The 21,765-nt window shown below is 43.7% G+C and overlaps 1 protein-coding gene across 1 annotated transcript; it reads right to left on the reverse strand.

The window, feature by feature from the left end:
* Positions 1-515: 515 nt before the first annotated feature.
* LOC124696855 (polygalacturonase-like) lies at positions 516-2,724 on the reverse strand. Its single transcript, XM_047229516.1, has 9 exons — positions 2,500-2,724; positions 2,284-2,421; positions 1,998-2,171; positions 1,867-1,887; positions 1,560-1,767; positions 1,354-1,435; positions 1,076-1,184; positions 852-968; positions 516-740 (listed from the first exon to the last, which is right to left on the reverse strand). Exons 1-9 carry the CDS (start codon positions 2,722-2,724, stop codon positions 516-518), a joined length of 1,299 nt encoding a protein of 432 aa, XP_047085472.1.
* Between the last annotated feature and the right edge of the window lie 19,041 nt (positions 2,725-21,765).

Below are 21,765 nucleotides of genomic sequence, written 5' to 3' on the forward strand. Positions count from 1 at the left end.
TTAATTACTTTGGCATAGAGGATATAGTTTCCTTGCAAATTTTAGTATGATACATTTTAGAAAACCTTTTATTTAGGCTCTATGGTGTAAGTGTCTATGACAAAATAACATTAAACTAAAAATAATCTATGCTGCCTAGATTTTATACATTGTCTTTGTATTGTTTGGGTCTATTTTATTATATTTATACGTATATTAATGATTGTATACAATGTTCTATGGTGAACGTGTGTAACAAATATCCTGATAGATATCTATAGATTATAAATTCAAGCTTTGTTAAAACTATAAAAAATACATTCTAGTACGGAGTACTCTTAATCATCAAGTGACAAAAGTATATGCATAAAGTCTCCACACAATGCCTTTATTTCAAGAAATATAAATATAGATGGGTGCTTGGACGAGGGGTGTTTTTGGACTATATACCAAAACTCCCTACACAAACACCCGTCGGCCAAACACCCTTCTGTAGTAGTGTATGGTTTAGGTACACTTGGTAATACAGACACCCATTACATGGTCGCGCTGCAATATGGCGAGTTAAATCCTACTTCAATGACCCTGGCGTTCAGGGAAGAGCATGCTAGGTAGGACCCTTTCCCAACCAAAGAGACGTCCTGCATTACTATGCCGTCGCAGTGGACAGCACTACTGCAATTGAAATTGACGGCGATCTTCGAAGAGCTAGTTCCGTGTATTTGGCTGTAGCGTATGTTACTTATGGCAACTGCTGATTCCTGCAAAAAGAAAAGGCATTTTGCCAAATGTTGGAAATATGTCTCAGCTGCTATAATTGGTGGTGAGGAATTGAAGAAATACTTCTGAATGTTTTTTTAGCAGTACAGTACCTGCTCGGAACATGGTTTCTTGGAGTCGCAGTAATTCTGATCGATGATTATAGGATTAGTGACGTTGAACATCCTTATGTCTCGGAAAGTAATCCTTTCAGCATACCCTTCTCCTCCCTGTCGATGGTAGCAGAAGATTGTAGGGGTCCCATTTTTACAGGTAACTCAAATTTCAAAACGTAGGAGAAACACGGCAGACCAGCAGCGAGGAGGTCATGTATTACCTGCCAAGTCTTGATCCGCACACCGTTGGTTGTGCCCACCAGCGTGGCCTTCTCCACCAGCACGTCAGAGACATGGGCCCGCGATTTGTTCGCTCCTAGACTACCGATGCTGCAGGAGCAACCAATGCCAACAGAACGTCAGAAATAACCCTCTCTGTGCAGTGCAGTGTTTTATCTCAATGTCTTGAGGCGACAGTTGAAGCGTCAACGATGTGACGTGAATTCAAATTATATGTTGATCATTAGGTGTATGTGTATCGGAAAAACATTACACAAACCTGATTCCATGACCCGGTCCACAAAAAATGCCTGTTGCCCGTACAAACTCAGAGCCAGAAACAATGGATATGCAGTCATCACCTGCACCAGCTCGATCAGAAGGTAGAAATCAATCAAAGATCGCATAATCACATGCTGATGATGTTCTTCTGATGCATGTGCTGATGTGCAATGCACTGGAAAGAGCCCAACTATAGTGGAGTACCTGTGGTGATGGTGCTGTCGATTATGGAGACTTCTCTGCTGTTGGAGACGTGGATGCCGTCGGTGTTGGGGCTCCACCCCGGCGCGGTGACGAACAGCCGCGAGACGAGCACTTTCCAGCAGTAGGCGATCACGACGTGCATCTGCATGCTGTCCCTCACCTCCAGGTCGTCCACCACCAGATGGTTGCAGCTTCTGAAGAACAGTGCCTGCATGTATGCAAAGGTTCACGAACCGATCAGGAACATTTCTGACGTCTGACTATGATCGGTCAATTTACGACAAAGTCTCGGGGGTCAAGAAGGTACCGTCGGGCCGGGGACGCATCGCTGTTCGAAGGGTAGGATAAAAGAAGCAGATTCAGAGAGTTAGGTTGAACCCATTTCCAGTCGAAGAAGTGTAGAGTTTGGACTTTGGAGGGCATGTACAAGGACGGTACCATGGATTTGTTGACCTTGCAGGAGTTAATCCACCACTCTTGTCCGTTCCCGTTGATCGTCCCGCCGCCGGTGACTCGGAGGTTGTCGATGTCCTCGAACGTGATCCACCGGTCCGGGAGGTCGCCGTCAAGCCAGACCGACCGGTTCGACGGAGCCTCCACCGTTCCCTGAATCTGAACAGCCACGAATCATCACGAATCACGATCCGTTCAAAGCAAAGCAACGACGACGACCGGAAGAACATATATGTTGTGAATCACAACTTGTGATCGGCAGTAGCCTCACCACTACACTGATCGACGTAGCTCTGCAGGGGCCAGTGAAGCTGAGGGGCATGAGGAGGTAGGACTTCCCCGCCGGCACGAGGAGCACGGAGGGGTCGTCGGAGGAGTTGCAGGCGTCCTTCCACGCCCCGAGAAACGCCTGTAACGCACAGGTGTTACATGGAAAACTCGAAAAAGCAGAGCACCTCTGTCTACTGTGCAGTGGTTAGTTTCATACCTTCGTGGCGTCGCCGCCGGCTGACGCGCCGTAGCTGTCGATGTCGAATACCCTCGGCGGAGCCCCCGGGCTGAGTACCAGCGGGGCGATGTCTGGACTTTCTGCGGCTGGGCCGTACGCTGCTTCGGGAGGGAAGGCCATCAGCTCTGAACTGGCGTGCAGAAACATGTAGAGAAGAATTGATACGGTAGTAATGGAGGCCAAAAAAAACTTCCGGGGACCCATATGGAGCTAGCAGCAGTATAACTCAGCACAATAGGGAGATTACTCGGTGATTAGGGAGGAGAGGAAGGGACGAACAGAGCGTGAATGTTCTTCTTCTTCGAGAGAAATGCTCCGTATATAAACAAACTCTCGCAATGGACATAAACGGATAGAATTTGCATCATCGTCCTAATCCTGTGATGAAAAGGGAAATCTTAATGAGAGATGAATTAGTTGCCATTCAAGCGCCAAGTGTCTGTTCAATGATAGCTAAAACAGCTACATTTGACAGAGATGACTTAGTATCCGATTGTAATTAACAATATTGTGTTGCTAAATGTGTTAGTACCTAACATATGGGAAAGTACTTACTACCACCTTACCATATAAGGTGATGCCAGGTCATGGCATAAATTACCTAGAAATGGTACTCTTTAACAAGGAGCTATCATATTTTGACAACCTTTTAAATTGAAAATCATTCTTTACCAATTTTTTCCAATGTATGTAGATGGAATGAGATCCTAGTTCACCGATTCTGATCTTGATTGTACAAACACAAAATCGTTTAAAGCTCCCAACTTCTCCATAGAGAATTCACACAACCATTTTGATGCGTTGGTCCACCATTAGAAATTTGTTGAGGGGTTTGTGCTCTCATTTTTTTCTTCCGTATTTTATTCTATCCAAAGGGTTGTTGTGTCTGTTAAGTTTGTGGTTCACCCCACACCTATATCTCCATGAGCTCTGAGCATACACAAATAAAAATATTTAAAAAACTTAAAGATAGCACATGAAAATTTACTTGAAGTGGTGATGAAATTTCATATTACAAATAACTTGGTTCAAGTGCTTGGGTGCACAAACATTATATCATGCTTAACACGTGAAAGGCTAGCAAAGAAACAAAGTTGACGACTAAAAAAATATTGCAACAGATTCCATAGTAAATCCCACTTCCTATAGTGCAAGATAAGCTATGATTCTGTAGTAATAAGGTTAATTAAAGGAGAAACTCAATTAGGCTCCCAGATGCATATGATCCCTCTACCAAGAAAATATATTTCTTAGTGTCAATTTTTTTTAAAATAATTCTACATGTACATATCAATAATACATATGCGTTCGTCAAGTTTCGTAAAAAACAAATAATTTTTATGGTCTATGTAAAACAAGAAAAAAATTATCTTGTGAAAAGCCTTATTTTTAGCGCTGGAATTTTTCTTTTTTACACGCGCCACACAACAAGTTGATTTTTCATGAAACAATTTTGTGAGTGTGTAGCACATGAAGATATCCGTGCGAATTTTTTGTTTTAAATTTTTTGATATTTCAAAATGTGCCTAAGATGCATTTCAATATAAAGGGAGCATATGCTCCTATCTGCCAAAACATCACTAATTAAAGATACTACTAAATATGAAACTTGCAAACTATCATCTAAGAAACAATAAAAAAAACACTACACAAGGAGTAGAAGTTATCATACTTTCAACTTGTAACTATTTTACACTGTCTTTTGGGTTGCATCCTATTTTATTTTTATTTTAGCACTTGTTAGTATATATAATTTCTGTAGCACTACCTTGGTGTTCTAAGCGAAAAAAATGCAAAATAAAATATGCTTCAAGTTTATTCAATTTTTCATGGTGCTTAAAAAACAAAGCTTGAAGGTTTGCAAACCAAGTGGTTGTTGATGTACGGGGGGGTGTGGGCATCCCCAATTTTATGATTTTCTCTTATTCATGGATGATAGTTTGCGAGTGTCACCTAACCCCACATAGCCCCACATAGAAATACCAACTACACAGATTATAAGTTTGTTCATGAACCACAATTGACAAATGCTTACCATACCATGACATCACTTGATACCACTTAAAAGATTTATGTGTTGATCAACTTGAATCTAATATTTGCGCTTCGTCTTGATCAACAATGTGATATTTCTTCTTTCATTGTTATGATGATGTGTTGAACGTAAACATGAATGCTCGTGTAATCTTATTCTCGTGACCAATCTTTGGACCACTCCTTGAATAATACATTGCCCATCACCTAATCCTCTTCAGTTTCGTTTTCTTTCAAGCTTGAAGCTAACATATCCTTCAAACATTGTCTATGGACAACCCTTCAAGTATAACATAATTCAAACATTAATCCGTAAAGATTGCCATTAATTATCAAACCAAACATGTGGCTCCATTAATTCTCTTTCATATGACATTTTCTTCATTGTGTTCTTCATGCACTTAGTTTGCTTGAATAATGTGATGAGTGAAGGTTCTGGTGGTTAAACCACTTGCGAGTACTATGTATCTAAGTATATGTGTTGGTGATCCTTGAAAATCACTATTCCCCTGGAGGTGGCAATTCGGCTCATAGGAGCAAATGCTCTTATTATATAAAATAATTAAAAAACAATTTTAAAAATGTTAAAAAATTCTGATATAAATTTGTTGGTGTACATCTTGACATTCTATGTTAGTGCACAAATTTTCGTGGAGAAACAACATTTTATATGTCGTGTACAAAAAAGACAAAAAAATATCCTGTACGTAGTCGTGTTATAGCATCAAAATTTGTCTTTTTTACAGGAGCCACAATTGATTTTAATTTTTTTTGAAAACTTGTGTACCAACATAAAATATCTAGATGTACATGTAAAAATTTAGCTTAGAATTTTTTGACACTTTAAAATATGGATTCACATAATGGGAGCATATGCTCCTATGAGCCAAAGTGCATTTCCCCTATTCCCCTCAACTATGTTGTCACAACACAAGACGCAACCACGTTTCACACCCAAACCGTGGTTTGGAAATAAGTAAATAACCTATTCTATAAGTTCCTATGGGTTTGCTGTAAATAAAGAGTGTTGAAAGTAGCAACTAACTACCTATGAACAAACGAAAAACAAAGTAAATTAAATTAAAAGGAAACTAAAATAATTGTAGTTGTATGATTTAATGGACTGAAAGGTGGTTTCCGGGCTTTTGGACTCACTAGTACTAGATGGGGAATATATGTGATCCACTATTATACAAGAGATTCATTACACAAATAAACAGACCCCTTTTGATTATTGGGTTGTCACTCATATATGCACTATGCATAATTCTCGCGCTCACTTGCAAGATAAAAGTACACTTCCGGACCAAAAAGATCTCGTGAACTCATCTTCGTATTCCATGTACATGAATACTAGATCAACACAACATTCTAACTTAGCGCACTGGATCATGCCTCACCCTAGAACCGGATCAATCACTCACACATGGATTAATACTAACCATGTTCAGTCTTACAAATACATAGGTAATGAGAGAGATGGGGTGTTGATGGAGATAGTGATGATGGCGGCACGCACGGCCTAGGGACAACACTTGGTTCTTGGTGGTAGTGCTTCCTTATCTTCCTCTTCCTTGGATTCCTTGATGGTGGTGGTGTTGAAGAACTATCAATGAAGGTGGCATGGCTTCACCGTGTGAAGATGTGAAATGAATTGGTGATGTCGGCTATAGTTTTCCCCTCCTTATAAAGCCCCATCGTTTTGCATCTGGGATAACCCCAAACCAAATAAGTCCTTTGGGCCTTCACAAATGTTGTTCGGTTTGACAAAACGGTCCGGACGGAGGTTCGTACGGTCATCACGACCGTACCTCTGGTCGTTAAGTATGCTGGAGTCCTTCAGTAATTTGAGCACCATTTCTTTGTATGAAATCCGATTGAGGTGTTCTTCGACTTGGTGGATTCCTATAGACGAAGGCTACACCACCAAGGTATTTTTTTACCTTGAACAACACCATGGTATTATATATTTATTATCTTGTGATGGAAAATTGACTTCGTTCCACCATTGAAATGGCTAAATCATGGTGCTTGTAACTCCTCCATATTGTTTCCCTTTGGCTACTTTCCTCGTGCTTTGTCCATAAACGTCAGAATACCTACACTTACCATAGACAAGAAAAAAATGATAAAATCTTACTAAAACTACTAGTTGTGTAAATCTCTCATGAAAATGAATCTTAACTTGTAATCATATATTTTAGTACGTATTCAGAACTAGATAGAGCGTTATGAGACAAAAATAAGTATACGTTTATGTATTGAAAATCATGCCACTTTTTGGACTCATGAGTGTGTGTGTCTCGGGGCAATGGAGAGGGAAGAAAGTTTAGATTTCCGTTTGTCACAGATTTCGAAGGAGTGGAATATCCAACTTGTCGGGCCAGAATATCCGGCCTGATTCCCCCCCCCCCCCACACACAGCAGGAAGTTTGCATCCACCATTAGTGGACTCGAACATTGGCCCGGAAATACTTCCCCAGAAACGCTGAGTTTCTGTGTGTGGGGGGGAGGGGGAGGGGGTACCCCTCCTCCCCCCCCCGGCGGAACTTTCGTCTTTCACTAACCTAGGATAATCTAGCCCCGCAGTTGTGCAACGGTAAGAAATCTGAGGGGGGGGGACTATAAATAGGCACCCCTTCTTACCAAGGACGTACCTCATTTTTTCCTCTCCGTCTCCCTCTCTCTCTCTCTCTCTCTCTCTCTCTCTCTCCCCTCCATTGCTGCTGAGCTTGAAGTGTGTGGTTCTCCCTCCCTAGCCAACCTATCATTCCCATCTTTGGTCAACCTATCCATCGAAGGAATTTGAATTCTCCTTGATTCCCTCGAGGAACTTGTAATCCCAGATTTTCTTTTGTGGGGATCTTTGTTTAGAGGCTATCATGAGACTTGGTTGGTGTTGTACAAGCTTGTGATCGCATTCGAAGCCTTCAATTGAGTTGTGGAGTCATGCCCCAACTTTGTGTGAAGGTTTGGTATCCACCTCGATCGACACCACCTAGTGGAAATGAACTCACCTTTGTGGTGATTTCATCGGAGAAGAAGGTGGAGCCCTTGTGGGTGTTGGTAGGCCTTTGCGGCACCACACCTCTCCAACGTACGCGTCCTTCCATTTGGAAGTAACTACGGGAAACAAATCTTGTGTCATGTGTCCCCCAACAGTCACCTCTTTCCTTTACTCTTATCTCTTTGTTGCAAATTATTTCTTTGTTATTGTTGTTGTTCATTTAGGTTGCTCACCTTACTTGCTAATAATCTTCTGTTACATTAATGCCTAAAATTTGAAAAAGATTAAAATTTTGTTAGCCCTATTCACCACCCCTCTAGTAGCTCATATCGTACTTTCACGTATCATCTCCATATTTCAAATGGGCGATCCATCCATCAACCAAGTGTGGAACAAGACCCTCCATGTGACCTTTATTTGTAGCCACCGTAATGATAGCACCCAATGCATCTGACACAGTGTTAAATAATGAAAGAGAAATTGGATCTCCTTGTCGTAACCCATTGTAGATTCCAAAATATTCTCCGGAAACCCCACTTATGTAGATATAGACTTTGAGTGTCTCGGCCGCAAGGGAAATCCAGTCAATCCATCTCTTGCAAAAAAACCTTCTTCCTAAGAACATCTTTCAGGAAAGACCAACTAATCTTGTTGTAAGCCTTCTTAAAATCGATCTTCAAGACTATGCCCTTCGCATTACTCTGTTTAAGCTTATGCAAAATTTGTGGATCACGACTACTCCCTCAAGTATGTTGACCAAGAATAAACGTTGTTTGCAGTATAACCTTATCTGCAACTATTGTCAAGTGTCTCATCATGATGAAGAGGCAAAGCGGCCACGTGGGGAAGAAGTTGGGGTTAGCTGAGGACTACCTGGGAGGCGGCGCGGGAAAGAAGTTGGAGCGAGCTGCTAGGTGAGGACCACTTGGACGGTGACACACGGAAGAGGCATAGCGGACATGTAGGGAAGAAGCTGGGGTTAGCTAATGGGCGAGAACCACCTGGGCGACGACATCGGAAGAGGCAACACTGCCACGCGAGAAAGAAAATGGGACGATCCCGATAGGCTTCAAAATTCAAACAAAGATAGATCAGGGAAAAACATGTTACCTTTTACGACTTGTAATTATGAACAAAGGAAGTGATTGTTATCAAAGGCCAGCTAATCGGCTAAGCCTTTGAATCAGCCCAAGCGAGAAAAACGGCCCATTAATGAGCATGTCGGGCCACTTAACCAACGAGACGCTTTTTGTGGGTGTAATAATCCACCACTGCTTACTGTGTGGGCTTTTAAACATGGCTGTCATGCAACACCATCTTGATCTCAGTAAAGCTCTCTTCTCATCAGTAGTTCAGTATCCAGGCATTCCTCTTCCATCTTTCAGGTGTTTCTCCGGAGCACTAGCTACGGTTCCGTGATCGCCTCGACCGGCCAGGTGAGCTTCAGTCTGATGAGTCTGTCCATAGTTTTTTCTCTCCCATATTCTTCTTTGTCAACTTCTCTTTTGCAGTTCGCCCGTCTCAGTCTAATGTACGTATGAATGCTTCGATCCCTTGTTCTTTTATGCCCTAGATATCACCCCATCACGTTCCTTTTTCTCCATCTGATGACATTACACATCCTTGCTTGGATGCGGATGGAATTATTCTAGAGATGTGATTGTGGCAGTGGCCCATAAATACATACGCACGATAGCGACAATATACGATTTGAGACACTAGCGTTTATTGAGTTACATGTGACAACCAGCCATTCACCTAAAAGCTTGAACTGGTATCAAAGTACCAGTGCCTTTTACGTGTTTGCTCCCACGTGCCTAAGAGCATCTCCAGTTGCGTCCCCCAAACTGTCTCCCAAACGGCATCGGATCGAGTGTTTGGGAGATGAGTTTTGTTTGTGCCGCGTTTGGGGGACGTCGCTCCCCAGTCGCGTTCCCCAAAGACCATCCCCAGTGAGAAATTCAAATAGTTTCCATTCAAAAGAGATCGTTCCCGCTAAAGTCGTCGCGATCAGCATAGCGGCGATCAAAGTACTGGGCGCGCGATCATATTACAGGTCGACGGATGAATTAAAATAAGGGGTTGGGGTAGGGCGATGTCGACGCCGACGGCGCATCCTGAGTCGACGTAGGCCCGTCGATCACGATGAACTCGTCGTGATCTACCCGGCGTGCATGCTCCGTCGCCGACGTCGAGGCAGAGGCCGACGCAGGTGTAGTAGCGGATGCGTCTTCCGGCTCTTGCTCCGGGGTTGGGGCCGCTGCCGTTGCAGCTGCCTGGGCCACCGCCGTTGCAGCTGCCTGGGCCACCGCCTCGGACTGCGGCTCGGCCGCCGCCATTTTGGCTTCGATGTCGTCGAGGATCTGGCCTTTGAAGAAGTTGTGCGCCGCCCGCGTCCGGGGAGACATTCCTTCTGTCGACGCTCTCAGCAGGGACATGTCGTCCCTGCGTTTCTTCAGCTCCATCTTCTCCTCTTGCCTCTTGAGCAGCGCCGCCCACCTTTCCTCGGCCTTTTTGTCGCGGGAGAGCAAGATCGAGGAGACCTCGACGAGGCACTGCGTGAGCGACGCATGCGTCTTCTCAACCGACGCAGCGTCGACCAAGGCAGCCTTGGCAGCCTTGTTGCCGATAGGGCGCCCTGCCGATGTTGCCAGTGGCGCATCCAGATCAATGGCGTCTTTCCCCTTCGATAATGAAACACGCGTCAACCTCCATTTGTGGTTCATCTTGAGCTTGCTATAGCAATGCATTAGGGCGAACGACTTATATCCATCCTAGTTCTTCCGGTACAAATCCATGGCCTTGTCAAACTAACCAAAGGAAGTGCAATCATTTCATCGAGCACATTGTAGACGCTACAAATTATGTAAGAAAGAGTCGTACTGGTTGGGCGACATCGGCGCCGCTGTCGCCCCTGGTCTCTAAGTCATGATGGTACCCATGGAACATATTCACGGACGCCTGGATGATGGCCCATCGCGTCGACATTGCCTTTTGGCTCCTCTTCATTGTCACTTTGTTGTAGTCTTTGTTGATGAGCTTGCGCTCATCGAACTCAGCCTTGATCCTCGCCCAATACTTCCCGTATTTTTGATTGGCGCCGATGATGGAGTCATGGCTCACCGTCGTCCACGACTCGCACATACATTGATCCTCCAGAACCGTCCACTTGGGGCCTCTTGTGCCCGACGCCTTCTTCTTCTTCATGCCGTCCGCGTCAACCTCCACGAGATCATCGGCACCCTCGTTGTCCTCTTCGTCACCGCCCTCTTCGTCCTCGTCGTCCTCCACCCCCTCCTCCACCCCTCCCCCTCACCCTCCCCCTCCTCCTCCTCCTCCTCCTCCACCTCCTCCTCCTCAGCACCGACGCCGTCGAATTCGAGCGGGCCCCTGCGGCTATTGAACGGGGTGCCCTCCGGACCGGGTCCTGACTCGTACGTTGGGGAGTACTAGAACATACCGTTGGGTTGAAGCCGCCATGAGGCAGCGCATCCTCGTACCATGGAGACAAGTTTGGCGTCACGCACCCGGGAGTGCCGGAGGGGCCGTCGTTGTAGAACCCGGATGTTGACGGGAACAGCTGACATAGGCATCCCCGATGGGAGTGCCGAAGATGGTACCCGGGGTTTACTGAAGGCCCAAAAGTCGAAGAGTATGAAGTTCGGAAGCCCAGTTAATATTAAGGAAAGTTAGAGTTGTATTAGGAAATATAGAGACTTGCAATTTTACGGGACGGGTTAGAAACCCTCCCGGACTCTGTGACTTGTGTATGATGAATCCCTCGGCTCCGCCTCCTATATAAGGGGGAGTCGAGGGACAAAGAGAGGAGCGATTCATTGTTCACACAACCCTAGTTTTCATAATCATCGAGTACTTTTCGGCTGAAACCTTCGAGATCTACTTGCCCTCTACTTCCAACGAAACCCTAGTCTACAATACGTAGGCATTGACAAGTTAATACGTTGTCAATTGGTGCCGACCGTGGGGACTAGAGGCGACAAGGAGCTGATCTCGATGGCACGTTCAAGATCGTCGACTTCGTCGGTAGCAAGCAACGCATTGGATCGAGGTAAACAGGTCGAAACTAATCTAGTTGATTTTGTTCCTCACCCTCCCTCCCGTTTGGATGCATATGCATATCTGGGGGAGCCCATGGAGATGACGTTCGGAAAGTTCCGATTCTGTGTCGAGAAAGAAGGATCGTATCGTCTCGAAGTTCCAATTTCGTTGGGATTATCGGCGGACGATTCCGACTTTTCGTCGGGCGAAGAGGAGATTTCGTCGCCACGCTTCATCAACACTATGGCAGGCGAAAAGCTCGCCAAGATCTTCAGCGACATGTCCTTCGAGTCGTCTGCGGACTCTGATATAAGCAGCGACTCAGACAGCATCGACAGCTTCAATTTCGTCGACAGATCCATTGCTGTTGGAGAGGTCTTCACCAATCTATATGATGGTGTCACCAATCCTGACAAAAATCAAAATTCAAAATATCATCAGATCTATGCAATTGGAGAAACAAACCGAGCAGAGCCGGAGACGTCAGAGGCTTTCGACGATGTGGGAAACCCATATGTCGATCCCGCTGATCTCAGGCGAGGTTTAGGCACCAAATATGTCGGGCCTACACCGCGTCTAAGGGTTCAACTCCCGCAAGAAGCATGGGATAGAGCCGCAAGAGCCATGGATGGTACAGGACCAATGACCACAACTGCTACGGCAGAAGAATTGCAAGCTTATCAATATAGACTCGCTCGTGTTAGCAGAGAGTTAGAAAAACAGACAGCTGAAGTAAATAGAAGAAGGGAGGCAGCTTCTGCGTCAAGCAGGCGAAGGGCAGAGCTAAGTCGACAATCCGGAAATTCGGGAGATAGTCACAGAGAAGCTCAAAGGATAGCAAAGATCTCGACTGCAAAATATATCTGAAGGAGAAAGAGATAATTTAGTCCAAAACCTCGACATGTCCTTTATGTCAATCGACACAAGGGGGAATATCATTCCCAAAACACCGGAAGCTGGATACATGGCAACACAAGCTTACATCCTTGCGTCCAGACCACCTCCTGGAGATCCGAGAGAAGTGTTGTATAACATGGCTATGGCAGGAGTTGGAGTCATGGGAACAGCATTCGCAGCTACACCTCCCGAAGAAGCTTCAAGGCAAAATAGTCCGCGACCTACTGCTGCAGTGCAGGATCCTCTGAGAGCGAGTGGAGCAAGGGATTCAGCGACTCAGGCAAGTGTGGATAGAGCGCGACAGGATAGACGAGAACATCGACATTTACCAGAAGTTGATGAGGAGGATATGTGTGGATTCCCGTGCTTTACGAGACGAGTCCGAAAAACTCGAGTCCCGTCAGGGTTTAAGTTACCCGAAAATTTCAAAAAATTCGATGGTCTGCAAGATCCTGAGGATTGGTTAGTTGATTATTTCGAGACGGTGAAATTGATAGGTGGAACCAGGGAAACAGCCATGCAGAGCATCCAAGTGCACTTGAGCGAAGCAGCACGATCATGGATAAAGAAGTTACCTCCAGGGTCCATCGACAGTTGGGATAGCTTCGAGGAAGTTTTTGTGAAGAATTTCCGATCCACATGCAAAAAACCCGCATCACTAGAAGAGTTGAGGGCTTTGATACGTCTCCAACGTATCCATAATTTCTGATGTTCCATGCTTGTTTTATGACAATACTTACATGTTTTGCTTGCACTTTATAATGTTTTTAAGCGTTTTCCGGAACTACCCTATTAACAAGATGCCACAGTGCTAGTTCCTGTTTTCTGTTGTTTTTGGTTCCAGAAAGGCTGTTCGGGCAATATTCTCGGAATTCGACGAAACGAAGACCAAAGATCATAATTCACCGAGACGGACCAGGACACCGAAGGGGAGTCGAGGGGAGGCTCGGGGCCCCCACACCATAGGGCCGCGCAGGCCAGCCCCTGGCCGCGCCGGCCTATGGGGAGGGCACCCTGTTGCCCCTCCTGCGCCGCCTCTTCGCCTATATAAGTCCTTTCGACCTAAAAACGCGACACCTTTTGACGAAACTCCAGAAAGACTCCAGGGGTGCCGCCGCCATCGTGAAACTCCAATTCAGGGGACAGAAGTCTCTGTTCCGGCACCCTGCCGGGACGGGGAAGTGCCCCCGGAAGCCATCTCCATCGACGCCACCGCCTCCATCATGCTCCGTGAGTAGTTCCCCCATGGACTACGGGTTCTAGCTGTAGCTAGTTGGTACTCTCTATCCCATGTACTTCAATACAATGATCTCATGAGCTGCCTTACATGATTGAGATCCATCCGATGTAATCGGTGTTGTGTTTGTTGGGATCCGATGGATGATACATTATGATTAGTCTATCTATAAAGTTTGTGAAGTTATTGTTGCTGCAATCTTGTTATGCTTAATGCTTGTCACTAGGGCCCGAGTGGCATGATCTTAGATTTAAGCTCTATACTTATTGCTTAGATTGTATCTACAAGTTGTATGCACATGTCTATGTCCGGAACCAAAGGCCCCAAAGTGACAGAAATTGGGACAACTGGAGGGGAAGGCTTAGATATGAGGATCACATGTTTTCACAGAGTGTTAATGCTTTGCTCCGGTGCCCTATTAAAAGGAGTACCTTAATATCCAGTAGATTCCCTTGAGGTCCGGCTGCCACCGGCTGGTAGGACAAAAGATGTTGTACAAGTTTCTCATTGCGAGCACGTATGACTATATATGGAAAACATGCCTACATGATTAATAAGCTGGATGTTCTAACTTAATGCTTTGAATCCTATCAATTGCCCAACTGTAATTTGTTCACCCAACACTTGTCACTTGTTATTGGAGAGTTACCACTAGTGTAGATAGCTGGGAACCCCGGTCCATCTCTCATCATTATATACTCGTTCTACATGACATTGAAAGTAGTATCAACTATTTTCTGGTGCCATTGCTCTCATACTATTGTTACTGCTGCTGTGTTACTGTTACTACTGCTCCCATATTACTGCTACTTTCACATCACCCCTGTTACTAGTGCTTTTCCAGTGCGGCTGAATTGACGACTCGGTTGTTAAGGCTTATAAGTATTCTTTACCTCCCATTGTGTCGAATCAATAAATTTGGGTTTTACTTCCCTCGAAGACTGCTGCGATCCCCTATACTTGTGGGTTATCAAGACTCGTTTTCACGGCGCCGTTGCCGGGGAGGCATAGCTCTACTCATAAGTTCACCCGGGGAGTACACTCTACCTCTCTCTCTGTTTTATTTTATTTTGTTTTGCTTACTTTACTTTTGTCTAGTTTATTTGTGCTTAGTTTATTTCTGTCTAGTTTTATTTTGCTTAGTTTACTTTTGTCCAGTTTATTTTTGTCTTGTTTTACTTTTCTCATATACCCAAAAATCCATAAAAATTTGAAAAACCTGAAAATTAAAAACTGCTATTATGGGAGAACCTACAACCTATTTGGAGCTTATTGAATTATATAATAATTATAGAGAATCAAGAACGGGAAAAGTTATGAGTGCTGTGATAGAAAAGCTGAATACAATTGCTAAAATCTTGCTTAAACGCCATGATATAAACTGTTGCTCTCAACAGGACACTAAACATCTTAAATTTCAATGTGGCTTTAGTGAGGAATTTTTAATTAAGAACTATAATCGGAATAGCTATATTCATTTTGGGTTTGAAGAGGTAGAACAATTTGTCATATTTATGGGAGCCTCCGAGATAGAATCCTTCATGGTTAAAAATTATGAAACTTGTGTTGTTTGTAAGGACCTCAAAGATTATGTCTCTTCTATCCTTAATTTTTGCAATGAAAGTTACACTGATAATCCTTATATCATTGATTATAAAGAGAGACTCATTAATGCACAAGAATGCACTCACAATTTGCAGGGACCTGTGGAAGAAGAAATTGATGAACCTGAAAGCTCATTGGATGAAAAAGAAGAGGAGAGTGATGAACAAAAGGAGGAAGAATGGATTAGCTACCCATGCCAACCTTCTAATGAGAGTAACTCTTTATCTCTTACACTATTTGATTGTCCTCCATGCTTACCAAAGGAGGATGAATGTTATGTTCCTGTGGATTCTCTTGAAATATTCCCTATGAGTAAAACTTGTGAGAATAATTATGCTCCTGTTATCTATGATAATCCATGCTATTTTGACAAATCTTATGATAATGCTTTGTTTGTGCCTGATGTCGATATGCATGGTACTAAAGAGTTTTGCTTGGCAAATGTTTATGATAAATCTCTAGATGATGGTCCTATATTACTTGATAATATTAATTGTACTACTAATGAAAATGGGATTGGAGAGTTCTTAACTTTATCTATGAGTCCATATCTTTTGAGATTGAACAATCATCTTGTTATATTATTGATAAAAGTGGGTTTGAAAGTTTTAATGCCACTATTTTTGAGCTTGAAGAAAATTATGTGTTTACGGATCATGAAAAGCATGCTTTATGTGATAGTTATGTTGTTGAGTTTATCCATGAAGCTACTGAAAATTATTATGAGAGAGGAAAATATGGTTGTAGAAATTTGCATGGTACTAAAACACCTCTCTATATGCTGAAAATTTTGAAGTTACTCTTGTTTTATCTTGCTACGCTTGTCACTTTGTTCTTCATAAATTTATTTGTGTACAAGATTTCTATGCATAGGAAGTGGGTTAGACTTAAATGTGTTTTGAACTTGTTTTTTGATGCTTTCCTTTGCTTCAACTCTTATTTCTTGCGAGTGCATCATTAAAACTGCTGAGCCCATCTTAATGGCTATAAAGAAAGCACTTCTTGGGAGATAACCCATGTCTTTATTTTGCTACTGTTTTTTTGTGTTTTGGAAGTTATTACTACTGTAGCAACCTCTCCTTATCTTTATTTTATTGCAATGTTGTGCCAAGTGAAGTCTCTAATATAAAGTTGATACTAGATTTGGATTTCTGCGCAGAAACAGATTTCTTGCTCTCACGAATCTGGGTATGATTCTCTGTAGGTAACTCACAAAAATCTGCCAATTTACGTGCGTGTTCCTCAGATATGTACGCAACTTTAATTAGTTTTGAGTTTTCTGATTTGAGCAACGGAAGTACCTCGTAAAAATTCGTGTTTACTGGCTGTTCTATTTTGACAGATTATGTCTCTGTTTTTTGCATTGTCTCTTGTGGACTTTAAGTGAGGCTTTCTAGACGTGGAGAGCTGTAGCTAATGTTTTATTGAGTTCTTGCAATGTGTCACTACAGGACCAAGGTGGATTCAAGTTTTTTGAGTACTAACCCCTCTAATGAAGTTTATGAGAAGTTTGGTGTGAAGGAAGTTTTCAAGGGTCAAGAGAGGAGGATGATATATGATCAAGAAGAGTGAAAAGTCTAAGCTTGGGGATGCCCCCGTGGTTCATCCCTGCATATTTCAAAAAGACTCAAGCGTCTAAGCTTGGGGATGCCCAAGGCATCCCCTTCTTCATCAACTTATCAGGTTCTTCTATTGAAACTATATTTTTATTCGGTCACATCTTATGTGCTTTACTTGGAGCGTCTGTGTGCTTTTATTTTTGTTTTTGCTTGAATAAGATCGGATCCTAGCAATCCTTGTTTGGGAGAGAGACACGCTCCGCTTTTTCATATGAACACTTGTTCTTCGTTTTACTTTTAATGTTCAATGATAAAAGTTGGAAGCTACATCACTTATGGTTATTTGGTTGGAAACAGAAAATGCCTCATATTGTCTTGAATAATTTGACACTTGGCAATTGTTTTAAGCTCTCAAGTAGATCATGATTAAGTTTTTTCATGTAATTTAAACCCATTAGTGGAGAACTACTGTAGAGCTTGTTGAAATTGGTTTGCATGATTGGTCTCTCTTAAGGTCTAGATATTTTCTGGTAAAAGTGTTTGAGCAACAAGGAAGACAGTGTAGAGTATTATAATGCTTGCAATATGTTCTTATGTAAGTTTTGTTGTACCGGTTCATACTTGTGTTTGCTTCAAATAACCTTGCTAGCCCAAAGCCTTGTACTGAGAGGGAATGCTTCTCGTGCATCCAAAACCTTGAGCCAACCACTATGCCATTTGTGTCCACCATACCTACCTACTACATGGTATTTCTCCGCCATTCCAAAGTAAATTGCTTGAGTGCTACCTTTAAACAATTCAAAATTTATCACCTCTGATTTGTGTCAATGTTTAATATCTCATGAGGAAGTATGTGGTGTTTATCTTTCAATCTTGTTGGGCAACTTTCACCAATGGACTAGTGGCTTCATCCGCTTATCCAATAATTTTGCAAAAAGAGCTGGCAATGGGATTCCCGAGTCCCAAATTAATTAACCAAAATAGACACTCCTCCATGGTATGTGATTGTTGGACGGCACCCGAAGGATTCGGTTAGCCATGGCTTGAGAAAGCAAAGGTGGGGAGGAGTGTCATCATAATAAAACTAAAATAAAAAGGCACTCCTTCATGGTATGAGATTGTTGGCAGGCACCCGAGGATTCGGTTAGCCATGGTTTGTGAAAGAAAGGTTGGAAGGAGTGCCACACAAAAATAAAAATAAAATTGGAGCCGCTCTTTGAAGGTTTGTCTGGCAAGGGGGTTAGAGTGCCCACTATACCATTCGTTGACAACAACAAACACCTCTCAAAACTTTACTTTTATGCTCTCTTTATGTTTTCAAAACCCAAGCTCTAGCACAAATATAGCAATCAATGCTTCCCTCTGCGAAGGGTCATTCTTTTACTTTATGTTGAGTCGGTTTACCTACTTCCTTCCATCTTAGAAGCAAACACTTGTGTCAACTGTGCATTGATTCTTACATACTTACTTATTTGTATTCATCATATTACTTTATGTTGACAATTATCCATGAGATATGCATGTTGAAAGTTGAAAGCAAGCTGCTGAAACTTAAATCTTCCTTTGTGTTGCTTCGATGCCTTTACTTTGAATCTATTGCTTTATGAGTTAACTCTTGTGCAAGGCTTTTGATGCTTGTCTTGAAAGTACTCTTCATGAAAAGTTTTGCTATATGTTATCTATTTGTTAGCAACTATAGATTATTGCCTTGAGTCACTTCATTCATCTCATGTGCTTTGTAATAGTATGATCAAGGTTATGTAAGTAGCATGTCACTACAGAAATTATTCTTTTTATCGTTTACCTACTCGAGGACGAGTAGGAACTAAGCTTGGGGATGGTGATACGTCTCCAACGTATCCATAATTTCTGATGTTCCATGTTTGTTTTATGACAATACTTACATGTTTTGCTTGCACTTTATAATGTTTTTATGCGTTTTCCGGAACTAACCTATTAACAAGATACCACAGAGTGCCGGTTCACGTTTTCTCGTTGTTTTTGGTTCCGAGAAAGGCTGTTCGGGCAATATTCTCGGAATTCGACGAAACGAAGACCAAAGATCATAATTCACCGAGACGGACCAGGACACCGAAGGGGAGTCAGAGGGGAGGCCCGGGGCCCCCACACCATAGGGCCGCGCGGGCCAGCCCCTGGCCGCGCCGGCCTATGGGGAGGGCACCCTGTTGCCCCTCCTGCGCCGCCACTTCGCCTATATAAGTCATTTCGACCTAAAAACGCGATACCTTTTGACGAAACTCCAGAAAGACTCCAGGGGTGCCGCCGCCATCGCGAAACTCCAATTCGGGGGACAGAAGTCTCTGTTCCGGCACCCTGCCGGGACGGGGAAGTGCCCCCGGAAGCCATCTCCATCGACGCCACCGCCTCCATCATGCTCCGTGAGTAGTTCCCCCATGGACTACGGGTTCTAGCTGTAGCTAGTTGGTACTCTCTATCCCATGTACTTCAATACAATGATCTCATGAGCTGCCTTACATGATTGAGATCCATCCGATGTAATCGGTGTTGTGTTTGTTGGGATCCGATGGATGATACATTATGATTAGTCTATCTATAAAGTTTGTGAAGTTATTGTTGCTGCAATCTTGTTATGCTTAATGCTTGTCACTAGGGCCCGAGTGGCATGATCTTAGATTTAAGCTCTATACTTATTGCTTAGATTGTATCTACAAGTTGTATGCACATGTCTATGTCCGGAACCAAAGGCCCCAAAGTGACGAAATTGGGACAAGCTGGAGGGAAGGCTTAGATATGAGGATCACATGTTTTCACGGAGTGTTAATGCTTTGCTCCGGTGCTCTATTAAAAGGAGTACCTTAATATCCGATAGATTCCCTTGAGGCCCGGCTGCCACCGGCTGGTAGGACAAAAGATGTTGTACAAGTTTCTCATTGCGAGCACGTATGACTATATATGGAAAACATGCCTACATGATTAATAAGTCTGGATGTTCTAACTTAATGCTTTGAATCCTATCAATTGCCCAAGCTGTAATTTGTTCACCCAACACTTGTCACTTGTTATTGGAGAGTTACCACTAGTGTAGATAGCTGGGAACCCCGGTCCATCTCTCATCATTATATACTCGTTCTACATGACATTGGAAGTAGTATCAACTATTTTCTGGTGCCATTGCTCTCATACTATTGTTACTGCTGGTGTGTTACTTGTTACTATCGCTCCCATATTACTGCTACTTTCACATCACCTACTGTTACTAGTGCTTTTCCAGGTGCAGCTGAATTGACGACTCAGTTGTTAAGGCTTATAAGTATTCTTTACCTCCCCTTGTGTCGAATCAATAAATTTGGGTTTTACTTCCCTCGAAGACTGCTGCGATCCCCTATACTTGTGGGTTATCAGGCTTGCAGGCAGAAATATGCCGAATCAATGAGAAAATACATCCAAAGGTGGAATATCATTAAAAACTCGGCAGAGAACATATCTGACGAGAGGGTAATAGATGCGTTTGTGGCAGGAATTCAACGAAGAGATTTTGTCGAAGGCTTGGGGAGAACTAATCCGAGGACAATATCAGCATTAATGGAAATAGCGAATAGGTGTTATCACCGGATTTTGGCTAAATCACGAGGTGGGCCGCGGTCAAGATGGGCTTGGAAGATTACACGTGGAAGATCTCTGAAGCGGCCTTGTTTGGGGAATTTGGGCTATATTGCCCATGTATCTTTAATTACCATAGATTACATTTAGATTAAAAGTTAGAATTTATCTCGTGCACGGTTTAGTGCACGCCCACATTAGAAAGTCCCCTGGACTATAAATATGTACCTAGGGTTTATGGAATAAACAACAACACAACGTTCACCCCAAAACAAACCAATCTCGGCGCATCGCCAACTCCTTCATCTCGAGGGTTTCAATCAGGTAAGCGACATGCTGCCTAGATCGCATCTTGCGATCTAGGCGGCCTAAGCTCCATGTTGTTCATGCGTTGCCCGTCATCGAAGCGTCTTTGATGGCGGGCAACGTAGTTATCATAGATGTGTTAGGGTTAGCATTGTTCTTCGTATAAACATGCTTACGTAGTGCAACCCTTGCATATCTAGCCGTCCTCATGCCTATCTCGGGCATGGGGGCGGCACCTCGCTTGTTCATCGTTTAGTAGATCTGATCCGTTACGATTGCTCCTTGCTCTGCAAGGATTAGTTTAATATCCGCAATAGTTAGGCCCTACAAAGGGGGAGGATCCGAGTGGCACGCGAGGTGGCGTTCGCAAGTCCTAAACAGGATGTTCCGTGGATCAACTACATTGTTGGTTCTTTGGCCTTGTTTAGGATCGGCTTATGAGCACCGTGCGTGGCCGCGAGGCCCAACTCGGAGTAGGATGATCCGATTATGCGGTGAAAACCCTAAATCGTCGTGGATCTCGTTAGCTTTATCTTGATCAAGCGGGATCACCAAGTATTCGTGCACCCCGCACGGATCATGGGTGGATCGGCTCTTTGAGCCGATTCACGGGATAACTCGAGAGCCGATCGAGGGCTCGTATTTAACGTTTACGTGTATGCCATGCGGGAACTAAGCGAGGCATCCCCCATCACCTTCTCGACCAGGTATAGGTCAGGTGGCACGCCCTTGCACTTCGCATCGCCGCGTGTGACCGAAGAGCATTGCGGGCCGTCGCTCGGAGGGGTCTCGGCCAGCCGCAGCTCTAGACTCTTCCCGGCTCTACTAGTGCTGATCGTCGGCTGCCCGACGGTGGGTTTTGGCGGTCAACACATTCTGGCACGCCCGGTGGGACAATCACATTAACCACATCGCCATCTACATCTGAGATGGCGACGGACGGCACGCCGGTCACCTAC

This window comes from Lolium rigidum, chromosome 3, assembly GCF_022539505.1.
Source record: "Lolium rigidum isolate FL_2022 chromosome 3, APGP_CSIRO_Lrig_0.1, whole genome shotgun sequence".
NCBI classification, from domain to species: domain Eukaryota; kingdom Viridiplantae; phylum Streptophyta; class Magnoliopsida; order Poales; family Poaceae; genus Lolium; species Lolium rigidum.